The 21,109-nt window shown below is 34.5% G+C and overlaps 1 protein-coding gene across 18 annotated transcripts in view; it reads right to left on the bottom strand.

Annotated features, from left to right (window-relative positions):
* The window catches only part of RAPGEF2 (Rap guanine nucleotide exchange factor 2), a 240,720-nt gene that overhangs the window by 16,480 nt on the left and 203,131 nt on the right, over positions 1-21,109 (bottom strand). For all 18 annotated transcript variants that reach the window (XM_044224723.1, XM_044224726.1, XM_044224731.1 and 15 more), the window contains 10 exons: positions 17,924-18,060; positions 17,121-17,279; positions 10,872-11,024; positions 10,430-10,594; positions 7,425-7,532; positions 7,133-7,336; positions 6,925-7,033; positions 6,213-6,459; positions 1,903-2,060; positions 1,120-1,360 (listed from right to left, as the gene is read on the bottom strand). In XM_044224723.1, the coding sequence (XP_044080658.1) occupies positions 1,120-1,360; positions 1,903-2,060; positions 6,213-6,459; positions 6,925-7,033; positions 7,133-7,336; positions 7,425-7,532; positions 10,430-10,594; positions 10,872-11,024; positions 17,121-17,279; positions 17,924-18,060 (1,681 nt within the window). The remainder of the gene's footprint in view (positions 1-1,119; positions 1,361-1,902; positions 2,061-6,212; positions 6,460-6,924; positions 7,034-7,132; positions 7,337-7,424; positions 7,533-10,429; positions 10,595-10,871; positions 11,025-17,120; positions 17,280-17,923; positions 18,061-21,109) is intronic.

Raw genomic sequence — 21,109 nt, 5'->3', positions numbered from 1 at the left:
AAACACATACCTTGAGGCCTTTACATTCACAGACTTAACGTTCCCAGTTTTCATTACTCATGAAACCCATGACCCGTATTCGTCTATAATTTTCTTGAATGTGAATCACGAATCTGCACCTCAGTGGAGACTTGTAGAACTCCATTATGGTTACAGATACCTCAGTGTACATTCCAACAAAACTAACTGCTAGTGTCAGGGTGGAAATAAAGGAGGAGTGAAGGAGAGTGTGAAAGTTACAGTTGATAACAAGAAAAATGAAGTTCTGAATGAATTAAATCAGGTTTAGACATAGATTATGGAAAAGTCAAGTACAATAAAACACTCCATCTGGCAAGAGAGGAAAAAAATGTGATTTATGGAACTATTTAATATTCCATCAGTTCAGAATCTGGTCATTGAATGAGAGCCAAAACTTAACCACTTTTTCAACTTCCACTACTTTGTGGTTTGAGGATACAAATTATATGTATAAGGAAAGTAACATTCACTAGACTCACAAAATCAGGTACAATGTTTTCTCGCAAGTAATATGTGAGATAAACAGGTAGCAGGAGACCAACTACAAGTTTAGTTCTAGAGTGAGGTATTTTTCCTAGTGTAATGCACAATCACAGGCAAGCACTGGCAACCACATAGTCCTAGGTAGTGTCATCTAAACAAATGAAGCTCCTAGGAAAGTTAGGCTGGCAGGAGCAACTGACACTAGAATGTTCTTCAAGAATATGTCTGTGAATGTATACATCCAAGAAGAGTGCATCAGGGTTAACTCTGTGACTTTACGTGAGGCATACTCCACTGTTCTGCTGGCCTGGTATCCTTAAGGACGAGTCTAAGAGGTGACTGCTGGTGCCCAGACAGGCCACAAGAACATTCAGGTCACACTGCCGTGCTTTGGAAAAGGTTCTAAAGAGATCGTTGTGAGGGTCAACAATCTATGGGGTATTTTACTTTGATACAGCAATTCTTGGAGGACAGAGAAATAAATACTTCTTTCTAGTTTGCAGGGGTACTTAATTCATTTTAAAAACGCTTTGAAAAGCCCTTTGTTCCTCTTTTAGATGTCCACGTGGGCCGGAAGAGGGGTTAAAGAAATCCAACAGAAGAGATACTGTGTACCTTCCACTCAGTTGTATTCTATCAGCAAGTTTGGAAAGCTGATCTGGAAGTCGTCTTTGTTTGATTACACCCTCAGGTGTGACGGAGACCTCGCACAGTGAATATTGATCTGGAGTGGCAGTCACAGCAAACTCCCTGATGGCCTGAATGACGACTTCCTTCGCTGTGGTGTCCTTACTGATCATGATGTATCGGCTTTGCTGGTCAGCCTTAAAAACCCTTAACACTTGATCTGGCAAGTCTGGGGGAAATAAAGGCCATATATAAGTAGAACAGATTTTAGTATACGGTAATACAGTTAAGTGAAGTAATCTGAAAAACCTCCTGAGAAAAGATAACACTGAACTTTCATCTCTCCCTTATAATCCTTCTTCAAAGACTTGAGCAGTCAACATACTAAATTCAAGATTGTCAGGTTGATAGCAAAAAAAAAAATTAAATCTGAAATTCTTCTTTATTATACTGAAAATCCCATTAAGCTAGCCTAAAATATTCCTTTCCCTCTATTTATTTTAGTATGGCCTAGTAATAATCTGCATGGTATGTGTTATCTTCATTTTATGAACGAGAAAACAAATTCAGAGAGATTGATTTGCCATGGCTGTATCAAATTAGTCTGAAGAATAAAAAAGAACCAATTCCGGTTGTTTGAAATTTAGGGTTCATTCTGACTTTCAGCATTTGACATAATCCATGCCAAACCAAGAGCATAGAGCATTACCATTATGTGAGAAGCAAACAGATTGCTATAAGAAAACAAAAGCAGCATGGCGGGGGGCTCACCCGGAGTCGTACTGAAGTCTAAAATGCGGTGATGTGACTGCAACAAGTCAGGATTGCTGGATGACAAGGTTCCGCTGACGGGCAGTGCAGTGGGGATGTGCTTCGTCTGCCTTAACCCCACTATGCTGTCGTCCTGAGACTGACCAATCCCAATATCACTGAACGAAGAGGAAAAATCAGAAAATCAATGATCTACAAGTGAAAAGGCTATAACACTCATCAATACGTAATAGATGCAAACCATAAGTAAACCATATTTCCTAAGACTTGCAGTTCATTTAAAAGTACCATTAATAAATCTGGTTGAAAACAGCAAAAGCAAGTATGGCTTAAGTGTATCTAACTCAACTTATCATGTTGTTCCTTAAGCATATGTTACTCCAAAATCTGTCTTTTTCACTAGACAATGCATAACAAATACTAGTAGTTTATCAGTATATTCAAGAGAAGATAACCTCTATTTATTCCTGGAAATAGACTTAAGAAATAGCACATAGAAATGAGTGCATTCAGTCTCATTCAATTGATAATTTATGCATCAGAATGATAAATTATTTTAAAATCTAATTTTTAAAAACTGAAAAAACAGAGTAAAATGAACAGAGGGGGAAAAAAATCCAAACTGTCCTAATCTCATTCTCCAATGTTTCAGAGAAATAAGAGATCTCTATGGAGTGAGATGTAAAAGAAACCCTGACACAGACACTATTTCTTAATTACACAAAGCATAAAAAAGCAAAGATGCATGGTGATATTTCTTAGCATCAAAGAAGAGGAAATGGAAATCCAATGACTCACTTTTAATTCTCTACTCAAAATTTCTAGTAAGACATTTACGTTCTCCAGAGAAATACTGCTTATTATTGATAGCTACAAAACTAGTGCCATTTGTAAAAAGTCTGTTACTGTGGACAATTCTTAAAAAGTGATTTAATAACATGTAAAAATTATTTCTAGAATTGAAGGGTCAGCTGTTTTCAGAACAAAACATTAAAATAATAAGCATTGGACACACACGAAATAACTAGATTATCATAAGCAACTAATTTCTAGAAATACCTTAAAACGAGGAGAAAGAAAACTGTACTAAGGTTGGGTGTCCAAAGTAACATTAAATAATGTTATATTTAGTATCAATTAGGTTTTTAGACACTAGAGCTTGATCATAGTACCAACTATCTTAATGGTTGTGATTTTAAAAAATCTAGCTGCATTCTCTATTTTGAGAGGGGAAAGAATAGAAATTCTGCAGTTAAATAAGCAAGGATAAATTTTTTTCTTTTCAAGTCAACATAAAAATTAAAGATTTTAGTGTAAATTCTTCCAAATTCATAGGTAAGTACAATGACAAAATTCAATTTCAATTTAAACACATATTGGCATGCATATAAAGACAAATATTAATGCTCTGTGAAACATTAAAACCTTCACATTATTAGTAAAGTTTTGTTTTTCATCCATATAAACCACCTTTTCTGCCAAAAAATCTCAGATAGAATCCATGACATGAGACAACTACTGTGGGCTCAGGCCAAAGATATAGCCAATTGGACCACTACTACCGCAAACAGAGCTAAAAATACCAGAGCTACCTTCTTAAGAAATATTTCTCAGCAACATTTTAACACTGAAAATGAGGTTCTAACTCTTGCCTCTCTCTCTCATTTCCACAGATATGAGGCTACTCTTGGATTGAAACTACTTTATATTCAAGACTTAATTCAGAAACGTCCCTCTCTGAGCCTATCTTCTAACTGTTTCCAACTCTCTCAGTTACCGAAGCTGTTTTTTGGCCTTTGTTGATTCCATAGTTTGTTGATTTAGACCCTCTTTTCTCAGGATTCATCAGTCTTTCTCTACTTACCTTACAACCAGATCTGAATCCTATAATCCTCTTTCCTCACCCTTTTCTACCGCCTTTTTGTCCCCCCCACTCCACCATGCCTATCCTTGCCAATTCACATCATCCAGCATCTTAGTTGCAGTCGAATGCTCTACCCCTGAACTATACCCCCTCGCATCATCCAGCATCTTAGCTGCTGTAATACTGACAGTGTTCGGTGGGGAAAGGAACCACAGTATATCTAGAAGATTTGTCTAATTGACTAGTGACTTTGTTTAAAAAGAAATCTTTGTGAACACATGCTAATTTCTAGAAGAGCAAAGTTTAAGTAGTAACTAGTATTAAACAAGTCTATCACACCATATAATAGATCCTACACTTTATTGAGCCATCTTTTAAATATAATTTTTTAAAATTTCAGTTGCTTTATATATATATGAATTGTTTCAAATAATTTTCACAATAAAACCAAGAGCACAGAGCACTTAAAAGAGGCATACATGCTCATAAATACAAATTAAGATGTTTCCTCAGTGTTTCAAAATCAACACATCTTATTATCTTCTTTTCCTTCTCCAGCTTTTGAATATCTTTTTTAAATACACATAGAACAAAATTATACACAGTATTCTCATATTGTGTTCTTTGCCAATATCCTGTACTGTGGATGGCTTATATCCCAGTTCTTAAGTGTCATATTTCTATTAATACTTGCCAGGGTCATGTTGACTTTTATTTAACTTTTTTTTAAGGTTCATATTTAACTCATGGTCAAATATGACTGGAGGATGTTTTAGTTATTGTGCTGCTAATAATTCTACATTTAAGTAATTTTCTTTTGTCCACTTAAAAATGTTTTTTTTTTTTTTAATCTAGAATGGTCACTTTAAAAATCAGTTTCTATTTTCTATAATGTTAACAGGCCTAATCCATCATTTATTAGAAACTTACTCAATATAAACATGCTCTCAAGTGTACAAATAAAACCATTATACTCATTGCTTATCCTTAGGACTCTGCTGTAGAAATCTTTTTATCTGATACAAATCCACCAATCCTTATAGTTCAGTGGGGACAACACAGGTTTGACACTCCCATCAATGCTATATTTTGGGCCATGTCTCTCTAATCTGTGGATAAAATTTTATCTGAATTGGAATTTAAGAAATGTTTGGTATAGTTCTGAATGTCTGTATCTACTGCTTCTCTAGGAAGACCCATTATTTTATCAAAGAAAGAAAAATAACCTACATGTTTTGAACTCTCTTATATCACTATAGTTCGAGGAATATAAAATAAATGCATTTGGTGTATCCATGTTATTTACTTATTTATTTATAATTTATTAGCACGTGCACAAGTGATGTGCGTGAGAGGAGGGGCAGAGAGAGACAGACAGACAGGGAGAGAAGCAGACGCCTTACTGGGCGTAGAACCAGATACTGCCAATCCCAGGACCCTGAGGCCACAACCTGAACCAAAAATCAAGAGGTGGAGGCTGAACCAACTAAGTTACCCAGGAGTATTACATCCAGGTTATTTAACATTAAAAACAAAAACCTTTGCTAATGGTAACTGAGTTTTATAAAAGATTTCTAGACTCAGAAGGAGCTACAATGAAGAAATAAGCAAGCAAACAGGCAAAAAAACAAACAAGACTTAAAAAGTGTGACACCTACAACTTTGTCTAGTCTGAGCTCTTGGCATAAATAAGCACCCAAGGAGAGATTCAAGAATATACCTCACATTCTGGACTGTAGAGCCCACTGAGAGAAAGAAAGGAGTTCTGTGCTTGGTTAGTGTTATCTTGGCAACAATTAAATAACTGAAAACAGAGGAAAAAAGAGAATGGCAAGGATGAAGAGTAGCAACAAAAGCAGCAGAGATTTGGTTGTCAAAAAGCAGGGACTCCTGGGTGGCTCAGTTGGTTAAGTGGCTGCCTTCGGCTCAGGTAATGATCCCAGCGTCCTGGGATCGAGTCCCACATTGGGCTCCTTGCTTGGCAGGGAGCCTGCTTCTCCCTCTGCCTCTGCCTGCCATTCTGTCTGCCTGTGCTCGCTCTCTCTCCCTCTCTCTCTCTGACAAATAAATAAATAAAATCTTTTTATAAAAAAAAAAAAGAAGCAGATACCGATGGTAGAGAAGAAATCCAGAAACAAAGAAAAAGTAGCAAAAATAACTCCAAACCATGAGTGAAACAGGAGCAAACACATATTCTTAATTTTTTTATATTCAAGCAATTAAAAAAAAATTTCAAATGAGAAAGTGCTATTGAAGCTTGTGTTAGACAAGTAAGTGGCAAATATAGGAGATTAAAATCAATGTGGTTATTTAATACTGCTTCTAAGAAAGCTCAGCTATAAAAGCTTAGAACATTTTTTAGACTCATGTGTAAACATTAACTATATCACTATCTTTGCATATCATTTTAACACAATAAAATAACAGAAAATTTATAGACACTTACTTATATGGTTTCTGTGGTAAGATACTGATCCGAGTCTTGTCAAGTATCTTTTTTAGCTTGTTCCTCCCTCCAACAGTATTGGCTTTACTTTTTTTATTTACTTTTTCAAGTCCTATCACCTGTTCTACATCTACAGCGAGATCTGGAATGGAGTAGCGACTGGCCTTTTTGATGTCTCCAATTTTAGGAAGGTGAGGGGCACCATTTCTTTTCTCTTCTGACAATCTTGTTAGAAGTTCTTTAAATACTAAAATGAAAAGAACCACCAAAAAAAAATGCCCATTATAAGAAATGTAAGCAATTCAAAGGAAATTGTAGGATTTGGAAATAGGTAAGAAATAGACACTTCAGCTCTCAAAACTATAATCCTACTGAAAAATACTGCTCCAATGAATGAATGACACCAAAAATCTGCTTTGTTAGGTTGCTCTACCACTTCCATTCAGAATAAGTTAAAATACAGTGGCATTTATAGGTATTTAACATAATGGATGTTTAAAACTTTAATCAATAATAATTTTTATGGTCCTCAAGTCAGATTGTGATTTAGAATGAATTATATGCATACATACATATATATATGTATTTATTTTACTATATTTTGATTCTTATATTTGAAATATTACTTATAAAAATGTCTTTTTTTCATGATTAAGACCTAAATGTGATAAAGACCAAAAGGAGAAAAATGAAAGTATGCAAAACTACTTACCAAATAAATTGGTTTTCACAGTGATCGATAAGTGTGTGTTATTTCGAAGAATTTCCATGGCTTTTGACAGCTGAATATTTTCAAAGTTTTGACCATTTACTTCTAATATCTAAAAATAAAATTATGAAATTTATTTCAGTATCCCAATTAATTGAAGGAAAAAAGACACCAATATTCACCCTTAAGTTTGGATTTAGAAATACTATACCTGATCCCCTCGTTTCAAGCCTGCTTCAGTTGCTTTACTACCTGAATCTACACTGTCAACAAAGATTCCAAATCCCTTCTCTGAGCCGCCAAGTAAGATAAAAGGCAAAGGAGCTTCTCGGGATGGTTTTGTTAATGTCATCAATCTTCTTTTTGCTTTAGCCGCACATGCAATATTTAACAGCCTTAGATGTCCACCCATTTTCTATAAAAGTTCAGAAAGAGTGGTTTCAAAAATAGGCTGAATTCAGTGAACTTAAAATTGATCACTTTTTAAAAATCACAAATATTACCTCTCTTTCCAGGTTATTTTCAAATTCTTCTAGAAATCGAGTCATTGCAGGATCTCCTTCAAAGTCATTGAAGTGATTATTCACCCACAATAATACTACCCGTGTAACCTGAAAAATCAATTGTTTTCAATAGGTTTTCTTCTTTTCAGTGCTAAAAATGTTCAATTAAAGTCATTTCAAAAAAGATATCTAAAAACAATTTACTTAATAACAATGAACAATAAACTAAAAATAAAACCCTTCACAGCAAGGATTTTACTCATAAGAAAATCATCTTCAGAAAATATATAGATTATGAATACAGACTTTTTGTTATTTTGCCAAGAAGGGTTTTGTATCTGTGAAGGGTTGTACTTGTATCTTGTTTACTCTCAAAACATACTTGAAATTGGTCATAATAAAAATAAAGCTATAATAAAACCAAAATAAATTAATACAAAAGAAGACAGAAACTATAAAATAACAGCAGAGGGCAGAATAGATAAAAGGAATGAATAGAATTAGGCCTAGAAAAAGCTATAAGGGAACAAACTGTAAAAGGAAGGAACTAGCTGGGAGTTACTGGGAATTACATCTTACTTGCTGACATTAAATTTAGGAGACTTTTGAGTACCTGGGTGGCTCAGTGGGTTAAAGCCTCTGCCTTTGGCTCAGGTCATGATCCAGGGTCCTGGGATCGAGCCCCACATTGGTGTCTCTGTTCAACAGGGAGTCTGCTTCCCCCACCCCCTCTGCCTGCCTGCCTCTCTACTTGTGATCTCTGTCAAATAAATAAATACGATCTTTAAAAAAAAAAAGAAAAAGATCTCGGAGATTTTTAATATCTATAATTCTTCAGGAAAAATACGTAGCCTTTCTCACACTTTCACACTTGTTTTCGCAGAGCCCTATATCTCCTTTATACAAATGCACAGTTATAGAATATTTGTGTTGTACCCAGTGAGAAGTATGTGACATTCATTAGACTCTAAGTTCTACGTGGACAGCTTTATCTGTTATGTTCTAAAGACATCCTTAAGACTCACTACAAAGCCTGGAATAGAGTGAATTCTCAACAAAAGTTTATTAAATGGGGATGCCTGGGTCAGTGCTGGGCATGAAGCCTGCTTAAGATTCTCTCTCTCTCTCTCCTCCTCCTCTGCTCCCCACTGGTGCATTCTCCCTTAAAAGGAAAAAAAAAAGTACAACTGTGACTTTTTAAAAAAGATTTAATTTATTTATTTGACAGATATAGGGAGAGCACAAGTAGAGCAGCAAGCAGAGGGAGAAGGAGAAGCAAGCTCTCTCTGCTAAGCAGGGAGCCCGAAGTGGCGCTCGATCCCAGGACCCTGGGATAATGACCTGGGCTGAAGGCAGCTGCTTAACTGACTGAGCCACCCAGGCACCCCTAATTGTGACTTTAAATATAAGAGTATTTGTTTTACTTATGAATTTAATTTTCTAAATTTTAAATAACATAAAAGAAATTTTCCATAGAATTGCTTTCAAACATCTTAACTTTTTAATTAGAGTGAGAAAATTAAGCATGGTATTCTTTCAGCAGTAGAGAAACAAAAGTGATGGTATATAGTTAATTTTTTTTTAAAGATTTTATTTATTTAAGAGAGAGAGGGAGAGCATGGACAGGGGAGGGAACAGGTAGAGGAAGAAGCAGACTCCCTGCTGAGCAGGGAGTCCAACACAGGGCTTGACCCCAGAACCCTAGGCAGATACTTCACTGAGCCAAAGGCAGACACTTCACTGACTGAGCCACCCAGGTGCCCGCAGTTAATTTTTTTTAAAAGATATTATTTTTAAGGAATCTCTACACACATCGTGGGGCTCGAACTTACAAGCTCAAGAGTCGCATGCTCTTCTGACTAAGCCAAACAGGGACCCTGGTATATAGTTAATTTTTAACTACAGTTAAAATACTATTTATAGTTAATATATACTTAGGAGTCAAGTTTTGATAGTTATATTAATTTTTGGTCATTTACTATCACTGTTGTCCATTTTTCAAGTTTAGGAAACCCAGAAGATTACCTCTCTTGAAACTGTATCTAACATAAAACCTTTTCATAAAATTAAAATTTTGCAGCTAAGAAGCCAATTGAAAGGTCTTACTAGCCTATCAGAGGTTAGAAAATGGAGATTCATAAATCATAAGTTGAATACTACCAAATACCACCACCAACAAACAACTTTTAAGATGTAGTATGTGTTAAGAGGTATTAAGTGAATTGAGTCAAGGACTACAAAAAGAACTTTACTTCTATTATTCCTATTCAGAATAACCCCAAAAGGCTGCTAATTATTCATTTCAAAGTAAATAAGTGATTCTCAGGAGGGTCAGATGACGCATAAAGTACATGGCAGAGTTAACACTCAAACTAAGTTTTGACAGCTGGAGAGTTTGGCTCAGTTGTAACCTTAGGACTCTCGGAATATGAAATGAAAAGCTTCGCTGTCCTAATGATTTCTCTAAGGCCACAGAACTAGTTAGTGTCAGAACCGGCAGGAGAACTTGGGAGCTTTTCACTGTTGGTCTCCTGTTCTGGATCTTCCCACCTGTCTTCCCCAGTCTGTCTCATGTAAGTTAGACTCACATGGAAAGGAAACATTGAGTCTAGGCAAAGATTAACTCTCACACCTCATAAAAGTATGTAGTTTATAATCTAATCTGGCCTTGACAGAGCTCTCAGGAGCTGCTACAGGAGTCTGTTCAGAATTGTTTTCCTGGGGCCTACCGACCAGCAGTGTTTATAATAAAATACTGCTTGGGTGCCAATTTAAAAACTGTAACTTTCACCCAGCATACACAGACCATTTGCCTAAGTAAAGAATGCAGATTCCAATGGAACTCAGGAGTTTGGGGGTTGCATCATTTTTGGGGGTTAAAAAGTACATTCTCTTATTCCACTAAAATAATTTGAACATTATTGGTGTAACAAATATTAAAGTATCCTTAAGTTTATATCTGAATATTTCATATTTAGAAGCCAAACTAGAATATATTTTCTAACCTTATCCCTGAGGCTCGGGTCATTAAACCACTCCAATAACTTTTTGCCCACTTCCATTGGGCTAGAAAGAAAAGTCCTATAGGTCAACAGGAAGTCCTCTATGAATGTTGGGTCCACCACCGAATGCTCTTCCACTAAATGCATTGTTAATCTCTCTGAGGTGCCCTGTAACAAATAAAAGATTTAATCACTATCTTGCATAAATACCATCTATATGGTACCTTAATTCCAAATTTTCAACATAAGATGAACTGGGTAGTAATATATACCACAATTTATAAAACTGCTGTTCATCAGGCAGTATAAAGATTTTTCTTAACAACTGATAACTTTTAAGAGAAATTATACACAAAAATGTGGCACGTGGAATCTTGAGTGGTCAAAACTAACTGATACTACCAAAAAAAATCCCTCCCACAAGATGGAGGCATTTCAGTCTTACCTTGATGACAATGTGCCCCTTTCTTGTTCCGGTTCTATCGAGTTCTCGGTGTTCTTTTACCATAACAATTTCTCCTTCCTCCTCAACTTTTTGCATGTTCTTTTCTACTTGGTTGAGGATACGGCAGTAATCTTGCTGGGCTATACAGACAAACTGGAATAAAATGTAAGTCACATGTTACTGATGAAGTGCTTGCAAGAGACCTAGCAGTACTAATAATTCAGTGTTTTAATTATTTAACACTGACATTTTTCCACGTCTTTTCCATACCCTCTAAATGAATGCAGTAATGAACCTTAATCAGACTTCTCTACTTTTTAATGTATTTCTTCCATGGCCAAATCAAGTTTCATTTTTAGCATATTTATATGTACTTTATATTACAAATCCTAACAATTTTAAAAATCAGAAGATAAAATTAGAAGAATTCTTTTTCATATGCCTCTTCTTTGATGGTGGAATCTTAGGAGGGAAAATTTAAAAACATAATTGCCATTTAGTGGGTTTTACAAGTTAGAAAAGATTTTAAAAGCAACAATTTTAAAATAAAGATGTTTTAATAAAATATCAAAATTCAAAGACACCCTGGAATAGATATTATAAATTTGCTAATTATATTGATAAGAAATCAGTTTAGAAAATTTATTCAACTGTAGCCCTGAAACAAATACATTATATGTTAATTAAAAAAATAAATTAAAAAGTTTATTTAAAAAAGTCCACAAAACAAGCCACCTACTTGTTAAACTTAAGTCATTATTCTTTGTAACTAGTATTAAGAGTAATCCTTATTCTTAAAAAAAAGTTAAAAAATAATATGCACATCAAGCCATCACCCCAAATATAAAGAATCCAGGGCTTAGGGCAAACCATTAAATTACATTTCTTAGTGATTTTAAAAAGAAAGTGAAGAATGAATTATACAAATCATTTATTGCATAAAATAACCAGAAACCAGTGAGGAAGAGATAAGAGTTAGATTCTAAAGTAAGAAAAAATTGAATTTTGAAGAATTGTATTCTCATTTTGCAAATGAAAAAAGCAAGGACTTTTCGTTTTCTCCTTTACTGTGAAAAGTTTTTTTAAAAAGGGGGGATTTTATCTTTTAGAAGATAAAATATGACACAGCCATCCAAAATCATATTTTCACAGAATATTTACAGTTTTGGCTTTATGTTCATAATAGCGTATTAATTTTTTTAAAAGATGCAAAACCAAATATTATAATAACTATAATGAAGACAACATGATCATCATCATTTTGTGGTAGCCTTACAGGAACTTTCTCAATTTATCCTCCTTATCATCCTATAATGAAGGTAATACTATTATCCTCTTTGTACAGATGAAGAAACCTCTGTACCAACAGCCTGCTGATCTGCCCAGGGTCTCATAGTTACACACGTGCTAATCAATCAATCAATTATATATATATATATATATATATACACACACATGCACATCAAAATCTTGGAGAGAGATATAACAAAGTGTTTAATCACTATTGTTTCTGAGCAGTGCAAATTGTAAGTGACTTTCATTTTATTTAAAATACTTTTCTATATTTTCCATACTTTCTGTATAATCAGTAAAAAAAAATTTTTTTTAAAGATTTTATTTATTTATTTGACAGGCAGAGATTACAAGTAGGCAGAGAGGCAGGCAGAGAGAGAGGAGGAAGCAGTCTCCCCACTGAGCAGAGAGCCCGACGTGGGGCTCGATCCCAGGACCCTGGGATCATGACCCGAGCTGTAGGCAGAGGCTTTAACCCACTGAGCCACCCAGGCGCCCCAATCAGTAAAAATTTTTTAAAAGAAATAGCAGTGCTTCATACTTGAGAAACAGCGTATTACAATTTTTAAAAAAGATTTTATTTATTTATTTGACAGAGAGAGAGAGATCACAAGTAGGGAGAGAGGCAGGCAGAGAGAGAAGGGGAAGCAGGATCCCTGCTGAGAAAGAGGGCCCTCCCCAGAGAGCCCAACGCAGGGCTTGATCCCAGGACCCTGAGACCACAACCTGAGCCAAAGGCAGAGGCTTAACCCACTGAGCCACCCAGGCGGGCGTCCCAGCATATTACAATATTAAGTTTCTTTCAGAGCTAGCTGATAGAATCCCATTAATTTTTCAATTAAGAATTTGGAATCAAAAAGTTTAAATGAAAAAGACAGGCTTTTCTTGTAATTACATATAGTTTAATTTTTTTTTAAACCTTAAAAACAAAACACATTTCTGTAACATTGACCACAGGTGTATGTATGTTTTAAAATATGTGGTCCTTAGTTCCTTGTCTCAAAATAGTTAATTTTTTTTTTTTTAATAGGGCACCAAAATTGCTTGCTCTCTACGCCTCCAAATAATGTCAGGTGACCTTTTCTCATACTCAATTTCAGAGAAAATAATTACAAATTGTATTTTCTCATTTATCTCCTAAAAAAAGAAATAACCTCTATGAGTTAAAAGGAGTAACAGAGAAAAGAATGCTTTTAGAAGAGAACATACTAAAATTAACATCGACTAAGTTAAACTGATTTAAGGAAATTAGAATAAGCTTGTTTTGAAATGCTTAATGCCTAGAGAGACATTTTTGGTATTTCTTCTGTACCAAACTGAAGAGTATCATCCAAAAAGAAAATAAAACCCAACTGAATTTCTAATATGGCCACATATATTTAAAAAGAAATATGTTTTAGATGAAAACATTTATCTACATTTTTATTAGCAGTTTTAGTTTTGCTTTAAGAGGTTTGTAGATCTAATAAATTCATGTGTAAAACATAATTTTAATTGGTATGATGAAGCCAGATGAAAAACTGTAAATTATGTATATAATTTTTTTGGTAAGGTTTTATACTTTCAGATAGCTGTTAACACATGATAACACCTTGGCATTCTGATATAAAATAAAAATTCAAACAAGATTTTGCTTATACAAGGTCAAAGGCAATTCATATTGGAGGATTAGTTTTGTGGCAAAAGACATCACAACTGGTATGTAGAAGAAAAATTACAGATGTTGAAGGGATCAAGTAAAATTAAGCTTCAACCCTAATACAGTATTGTTAATTTTCGATGTATCCAGGCAACTTTCTCTAAAACTACTTAAATTCCAAGTGTCAGTTTCCATGGTCTCTGAAAAAGGTGTGTTTAACAGGTTTACCTTAACAGGTTAGATCTATTTAAACTGGGGCACTTTGCTATCTGTAAGGAAAGTTCATACTTAATTGTTCACACAGGTATCCAAGTATTCACTGAAGGGTGTAGGGCAGGGTATTAAGCAATGCCTGATGTGTCACTGGCAGGCCTAAGACAGACAGTGGAGAAGGAAAAAGGAGAAGGAAAAGGAGAGTAGGAGAGTAGAAGAGGAGGAAAGGAAAAGAGGGATAGGAGGTGAGAAGAATAGAAAAAGGCACATATGGGAAACAGAAAACCATTACCAATCACTAAGTACCTATATGTGTCTATATATTGCTCTGCTTTTATCCTTCAAACGGGACAGGGGAAGAAGTATAGACAATGGAAGGAAAGAACTGAAAGAAGAGCATACAAAGGAGGGATCTGGAGCAAAATACAACTTTGAGCATGTCTTGGGATCCAAATGAACAAAAATAAATGTTAAGTTTAGTCCACTCATCGTAAGCCACTTAGGCTTATTATGAACTCAACTTAATTATCACATTACCCAATGTTTATTTTCGGAACCCACTGCAACGTAAGAAAATTAAGACCAGTCCTAGGCAAAGTTGCTTCTTGGTAAAGAGAACACCATTTTTGTTCATTTCATTCAATAAATATTAATTCCTACAGTGTGCTCAGGAGAATGATATAAACTTATGGAGGCCATCTAATGGTTGAATGAAAATATTATTCTCACTCTTTCCTCCACCTCCTCTAACAAGAGGAATGATCTGACATGTTACTTTCTGAGGGATGTATGACATTTTAGCAGAAATACACTGAACTTCTAGATCAAAACAAGCATTTACATTAAACGGTCTAACTTTTATTCTCCATCCTTGTTTTACTGCTGAGGGAGTGAATGTCAGATGAGTCAGTGGAGGTATAAGCCTGATTCTTGAAACCCCTGATTTAACATGTTCCTTTTATAGTGGCTTGGAGTGGAGGAGAGAGACTCTATCAGGTAGATACCTCACCTTTGACCTACTTTGTATATCTGGCAACCTCGTATCAGGATCTATGAGTCTAGGTATTTTAATCAGAATTTTCTTTTGGGTCTACCTTGCTAACACTGGGTTTCCCACTAATTCCTCATTCAGTAAATGGATTAGACTATATTCCTTGACATCTACTTTCTCTTCCTTTTCCAGAACTCCCAGATAAATATTTAATGTTACCTGGTATATTTGATATTTCTGAAGCACTCTGTAATATTCAGCCATATAACATTTTAATCAATTATTCTAATACATTTCTATGCCTCTAATATCATTTCAGTTCTATGATTACAAATTTCTAGCAAAAGTGGCTGGCCAATTAAGACATATTAATGTAATCAATGAATTCTCAGAAATAAAGTTACTTTTTAACTTGCCCTTTATGGGCAGAAACTCTGACTAAAATGCTCTAGTAATGCCAACATGTCCCAGAGAGGAACTGATAAGAGATAATAGAATGGGGAAACCTGTAACAAATTTCTAGTTTTTTTAGACTAAGTATGGCTTTATTATTTTTGGCAGTATAGTTCCAGAGCTGAATAATCATATATGATTGCTTTTACAAACACATTGCCAGGCCAAATAGACTTCAAGATTTACCTACCATTTTGTTTTCTTCTATTATGCTAAATAATTGAGAGTTGACTATATTTAGAATGTTCTTCTGGCCTTACTATTCAAAACAATGAACACAGCCATTTATTTTTTTCTCTACAGTGCTTACTGAAAGAATTATTTGGCAACATTATTTAGATTCTCTAGGTAAGATCATTTTATTTATAGCCCATGGTCATTTTCTTTTTTGGTAAGTAAAATGCTTAAAATGAAAATTTAAATGGGTACTATTTTACATTTATCAGACACAATAAAAATTCAGTGATGTTCTTTCAGAAAAAAGTATACTCAGATGTATTTCAGACTACAGACTAATAAATACAATGAGCACTTAACTTTAATTAGTCTAAGTCAAATCTTTGGGTTTATTTATATTAAAATATTTTATCTTTCAAAGACTTCTTTTTTCAGAAGAAAACACATAAATAATAAAAACTTGGTAACACAAGTATCTTAAATTTATTTCTTACTAATACAAAGGTTACCAGTTATAATCAATTTAATTATAATCTAAATCTAATTAAAATCTAAATTTCACATTTGGTCTCCATATTTTCTCTAGTCTTTTATTAAATGCTTTTAAATAATGAATATTAACATAATATCAACACTAACATTTTTATTTTGCTATCAACTATTTTCTTTTAATTAGCAATTATTTTTTTACTAGCAAGTTCTACTGATTCATACTATGATTAATTTACATGACTTCTAAATCAATTCTTTATCTTGTAGGTATTTAAATAAAAACACTGGGATGCCTGGGTGGCTTAGTTGGTTAAGTATCTGTCTTCCGCTCAGGTCATGATCCCAGGGTCCTAGAATTGAGCCCCACATCTGGCTCCTTGCTCAGTGGGGTGCCTGTTTCTTCCTCTGCCTGCCGCTCCCCCTGCTTGTGCTCGCTCTCTGACAAATAAATAAGATCTTAAAAAAAAATAAGATTCTGAAAATAAATAAAAACAATGCATAACTGTATCACATCTTTATTAATCTACTTATTTCTTTTCATAACAGATGTTTTACTGCTATATGTTTTCATGAACAGATTATAAAAATATTAATGAAAAATTTAAAATACTATGTTCATAGAAACTTTTAATAAAAAATATATATAGAACACCTAGTTATGCAGGGTCCAAACAACTTTATTTTTTTTTTTTAAGGAAGCTCTGTGTCCAGTGTAGGGCTTAAACTCTTGTTCTGAGATCAAGAGTCACATGTTCTATGGACCAAGCCAGCCAGTTACCCTGAGTCCAAAAAACTTTAAGGAAGATTAATATTTAATTTCCTGGGGCATGATAACACTAAAAGTAATAGTACTAATTTAAGATATTATTTATAACTCTAAATAATGACCTATTTATATAGGCAGAAAACTCTTACCCCAATGACATATAGGTGTTAAGCACAAAATATACATTTTTTTTTCAAAATACATAGTTTTAATGATATTTCATACCTGGCAGTCATCCACTTTCGTTCTCATTACTCCTTTCATGTATTCTTTGTCCATGGTAGGAGAGACACCGAAACTATTTCCCATACATAATATTTCTGCTTTTCCATCTGGATAAGTTACTTCCACAGAACCATTCAGAATCACTGACCAGGAATCCAGCTAATTCAAAAAAAATAAAGATAAAGCAAAAAATCATGGTCATGCAGCTATTAATGCTAGAATGGTTCCTACAAATGATTTAGCAGATCTTTCACCTTAAGGATGGAATAACTCAAGGAAAATGAACTGTTTACTAAACTCAAAGAACAAGGAATAAAGCAAAGCACAGCACATATCTGTGTTTTCCACACACCTAGCAAAGGGTGCTTGCCATTCTGCTCTTTTAATTTGACCTCGGACGCTTTTCTCTAAAATAACACAAGGAAAAAGAATTCTTCTGCTCCCCAAAACATATGTAAGTGATATCAAATGATCACCATTGTCTCAATAAGATCATTTTGTTCTGACAAAAGGCATATTATGAACATTCAAAGTTACAAAAATCTGGAAAGTTAATACATTTAAGTATTTCTATCAGTATCATATGAAATATTATTATAAAAAATAGTGGATTTGGAATAGTTTGACATAACAATAAGTATATCATAATTCTTGAATTATTCAAATTAATTGTTGCTTATTTTTTTAAGAGGAAGAAATAAGAATTTTTTTGTGTATATTTGTGTATATTTTTGCGCCTAACAGCAAACTGTTGAGAGACCCTCAAAACAGAAACTTTTTAAGTGGTGGCAATGTTCACTGACCTCTTCACCATCGTTTAACACTATGGTCCCAGCTCTTTCTACCACTGCAAACACCATCACGGCACAGAGTTCTCGTCTCACCGACATTGTCATATTGGCAAAAGCAGGCAACTGGTGCATAAATTCTAAGAGTTGTTCTGAAAGGCAAAAGATATTGTAAACATTACAACTTTTTTCAAAGCAAACATTCAAAAAGAATGCTTTAGGGTTCTTTTTAAATGTCCTACAAATGTGCCCACTGGAAAATATAATTACTTCAAATATTGTTAGTATAAAAGTTGGATTTCTTGCAGGTATACCAAGAATTGTCACTGTGGAAATGGTGACATTTACTTATTGATCTAGGAACAACGTATATACTAGAATTCAAATTCTAATGGGAATGAAGAAATTAACAAACTTCACATGGGAAATTTCTATTGAAAATGAACTATGATCTTAAGGCTAATTAAAGCTGAAATGAAATAAAGCTCTGAGAATTCTCCAAAAATTCAGTAGGTCTATTCTAGTGTCTTTTGGGCAAGTAGCTGTCCAAAATAGCAGAAATAACCTCTCTTAATCTAAAGCTAGTCCAGGATTTAGAATCCAAAGGATAAATTTGATAAATGAAGACAAACCTATCAAAGTTAATCAACTAAAAAAAATTACAACATTATGTGAGAAATACAAATGGAAATTGATATATTATTTTTTATTCCAGACTGGCCAAAAAAGAGAAAAGTATGAACACTCTTCCTATTGGCAATGCTGTGGAGAAACAGCTTAAACTTTGATGCATTTCTAGCTGTTGACAAGATGGATGACTTCATAGTCTTTTCTAGTCCTGTGGTCTCTATTTTTAATTTTCTCTATTATTAGGTAGCTTTACTAACTAGTTACTAAATGCTTTCCTTACTCTTCACCATGGCTCCATGAGGCACATGTTTTCTTTCTCATTTCACAGGGGGCAAGCAGGCTCAAAGTCATATAATTAGGAGGTGGCAGTGATGTGATTCAGGACTGCCTGCCTGCCAGAGCTTCTGCTGGACATTATAAATAGTGATAAAGAACACAAGGTGAATGGCAGACTTCATTTGAATACTTATTAGTTCTATTACTTTGGAAAAGCTGACTGATTCCCTTAAGCATGTTTCTGTCATTTGTGAAAGAACAATATATAGTTGAGACAATAACATGAAATAGAGATAAAATAAAGTCCTTAGCACAGAGTAAATAATAAATAAGAACTGCTATTCTTGTCATTATTATCATATATCATTCAAACTTTTAGCTAAGTAAAATTCTGGTACATTTTTCTTGTCTTCACATAATGAAACTGTCCCTATGCATATTCCATCAATCTGTTAGTATTTAGTGACATATTTTACGTTTTCGGATATACAGTAGCTTGTTAACTGCAAAAACAACACAGAATAGAAAGATATATTCTGTGAAAACATTACATTTCCAGAAGGTCAGACTAAGTGTTCTTCTCTGGTCCAGCTGGATAATGTCTCTTCTGATTAGACCCTACGTCATCCCTCCTGTATTAAGACTTTTCGTAACACAGGGTTGCTTCAGAATCAGAGTAACAATGGTAGGTGGTACTCAGCGTTCTTAAACCTGACCCAGACTGCTGTGCCAAGAAATTAATTTACTATTGCAAACCAGCATTTTTTTTTTTGCAACCAATATTTTAAAAAAAAAGAAAAAGTAAAAGAGAATCAAAGCACATCACTTACAAACTGCATTCTGTTTAATGAAACTTTTATTTCTGGAATGAGTAGGTGCATTTGTGTCATGCCATAAAGTATATCTATTCCTGGGCACAGTGATAAAGCAATTTCTTTTTTTTTTTTTTTAAAGATTTTATTTATTTATTTGACAGACAGAGATCACAGGTAGGCAGAGAGGCAAGCAGAGAGAGAGGAGGAAGCAGGCTCCCTGCTGAGTAGAGAGCCTGATGTGGGACTCGATCCCAGAACCCTGGGATCATGACCTGAGCCAAAGGCAGAGGCTTTAACCCACTGAGCCACCCAGGCGTCCCAAAAGATTTTATTTATTTATTTGACAGAGATCACAAGTAGGCAGAGAGGCAGGTGGGGGCGGGGAGGAGGAGCAGGATCCTCGCTGAGCAGAGAGCCCAATGCGGGGCTTGATCCCAGGACCCTGAGATTGTGACCTGAGCTGAAGGCAGAGGCTTAACCCACTCAGCCACCCAGACACCCCGATAAAGCAATTTCTAATGCTACTTTAAGAGGTGATCCACATCTATTACATATGGGAGGTAAGAATAATTGTTTTACAAATGCATGGGCCTTTTGATTTGAAATATAAAGGCCAATGTATAAAAACCTGGTTCTCTGAATTAATTCACTGTTAATTCATTCAATTAACAGTGAATTAACAGTCACTGTTAATTCTGCAGTTACCAGCTTTGCTTTCTTCAGCTATCAGTTGCCTACCCCTCTCCATAAGGTATAGAATATTATCTATAGAACACATATTTTGCTTTTCCCCCCTCCCCTATTGATACTGAATTTCCTTGGACAAATGAAGATTTACGGTCTTAAGAAAAGATGGGACTGGAAGTTGTCAGAAATGTCTTAAATTTAACATAATATGTTTAGGCAACAATAAGTCAAATCACAACCACATATATGACTGAAGAATATGAAACTTATGAACATAAAGTATAAAAATATATTCAACTAGGGACTCCTGGGTGGCTTAGTTAGTTAAGCATCTATCTGCCTTTGGCTCAGGTCATGATCCCAGGGTCCTTGGATTAAGTTCCGTGTCAGGCTCCCTGCTCAGCGGGGAGCCTTCTTCTCCTTCTGCCCACCCCCTATTCATGCTCTCTCTTGCTCTCTCAAAATAAATAAATAAAATCTTTACAAAAACATATTCAACTAATACTTGTTATAATGATTTGAAATATCTTGCGTAGAAACTATCCTTGATTTTTGGAAGATTCCTGCTCATTAGTGGGTCATGAAATCAAGTTGTGCTATATGAATAATGACTAACATTAAAAAAAAAGATATAATAGGATAGGAAATATCTGTGTATCACACATAATATAGATAAATAATAAAAAGAGAGAAAAATAATTATAGTCATGTACATGATTCTTTAGCCTCAGTTGAAAAACTAAAAATAAATACATGCTTAGCCAGATGATATCTAAGAGTTTTTGACTCTCAA

This window comes from Neovison vison, chromosome 11 (assembly GCF_020171115.1).
Source record: "Neovison vison isolate M4711 chromosome 11, ASM_NN_V1, whole genome shotgun sequence".
NCBI classification, from domain to species: Eukaryota; Metazoa; Chordata; class Mammalia; order Carnivora; family Mustelidae; genus Neogale; species Neogale vison.
The sequence above is the reverse complement of the archived record's forward strand: the minus strand, read 5'-3'. Positions and strand labels throughout refer to the sequence as shown.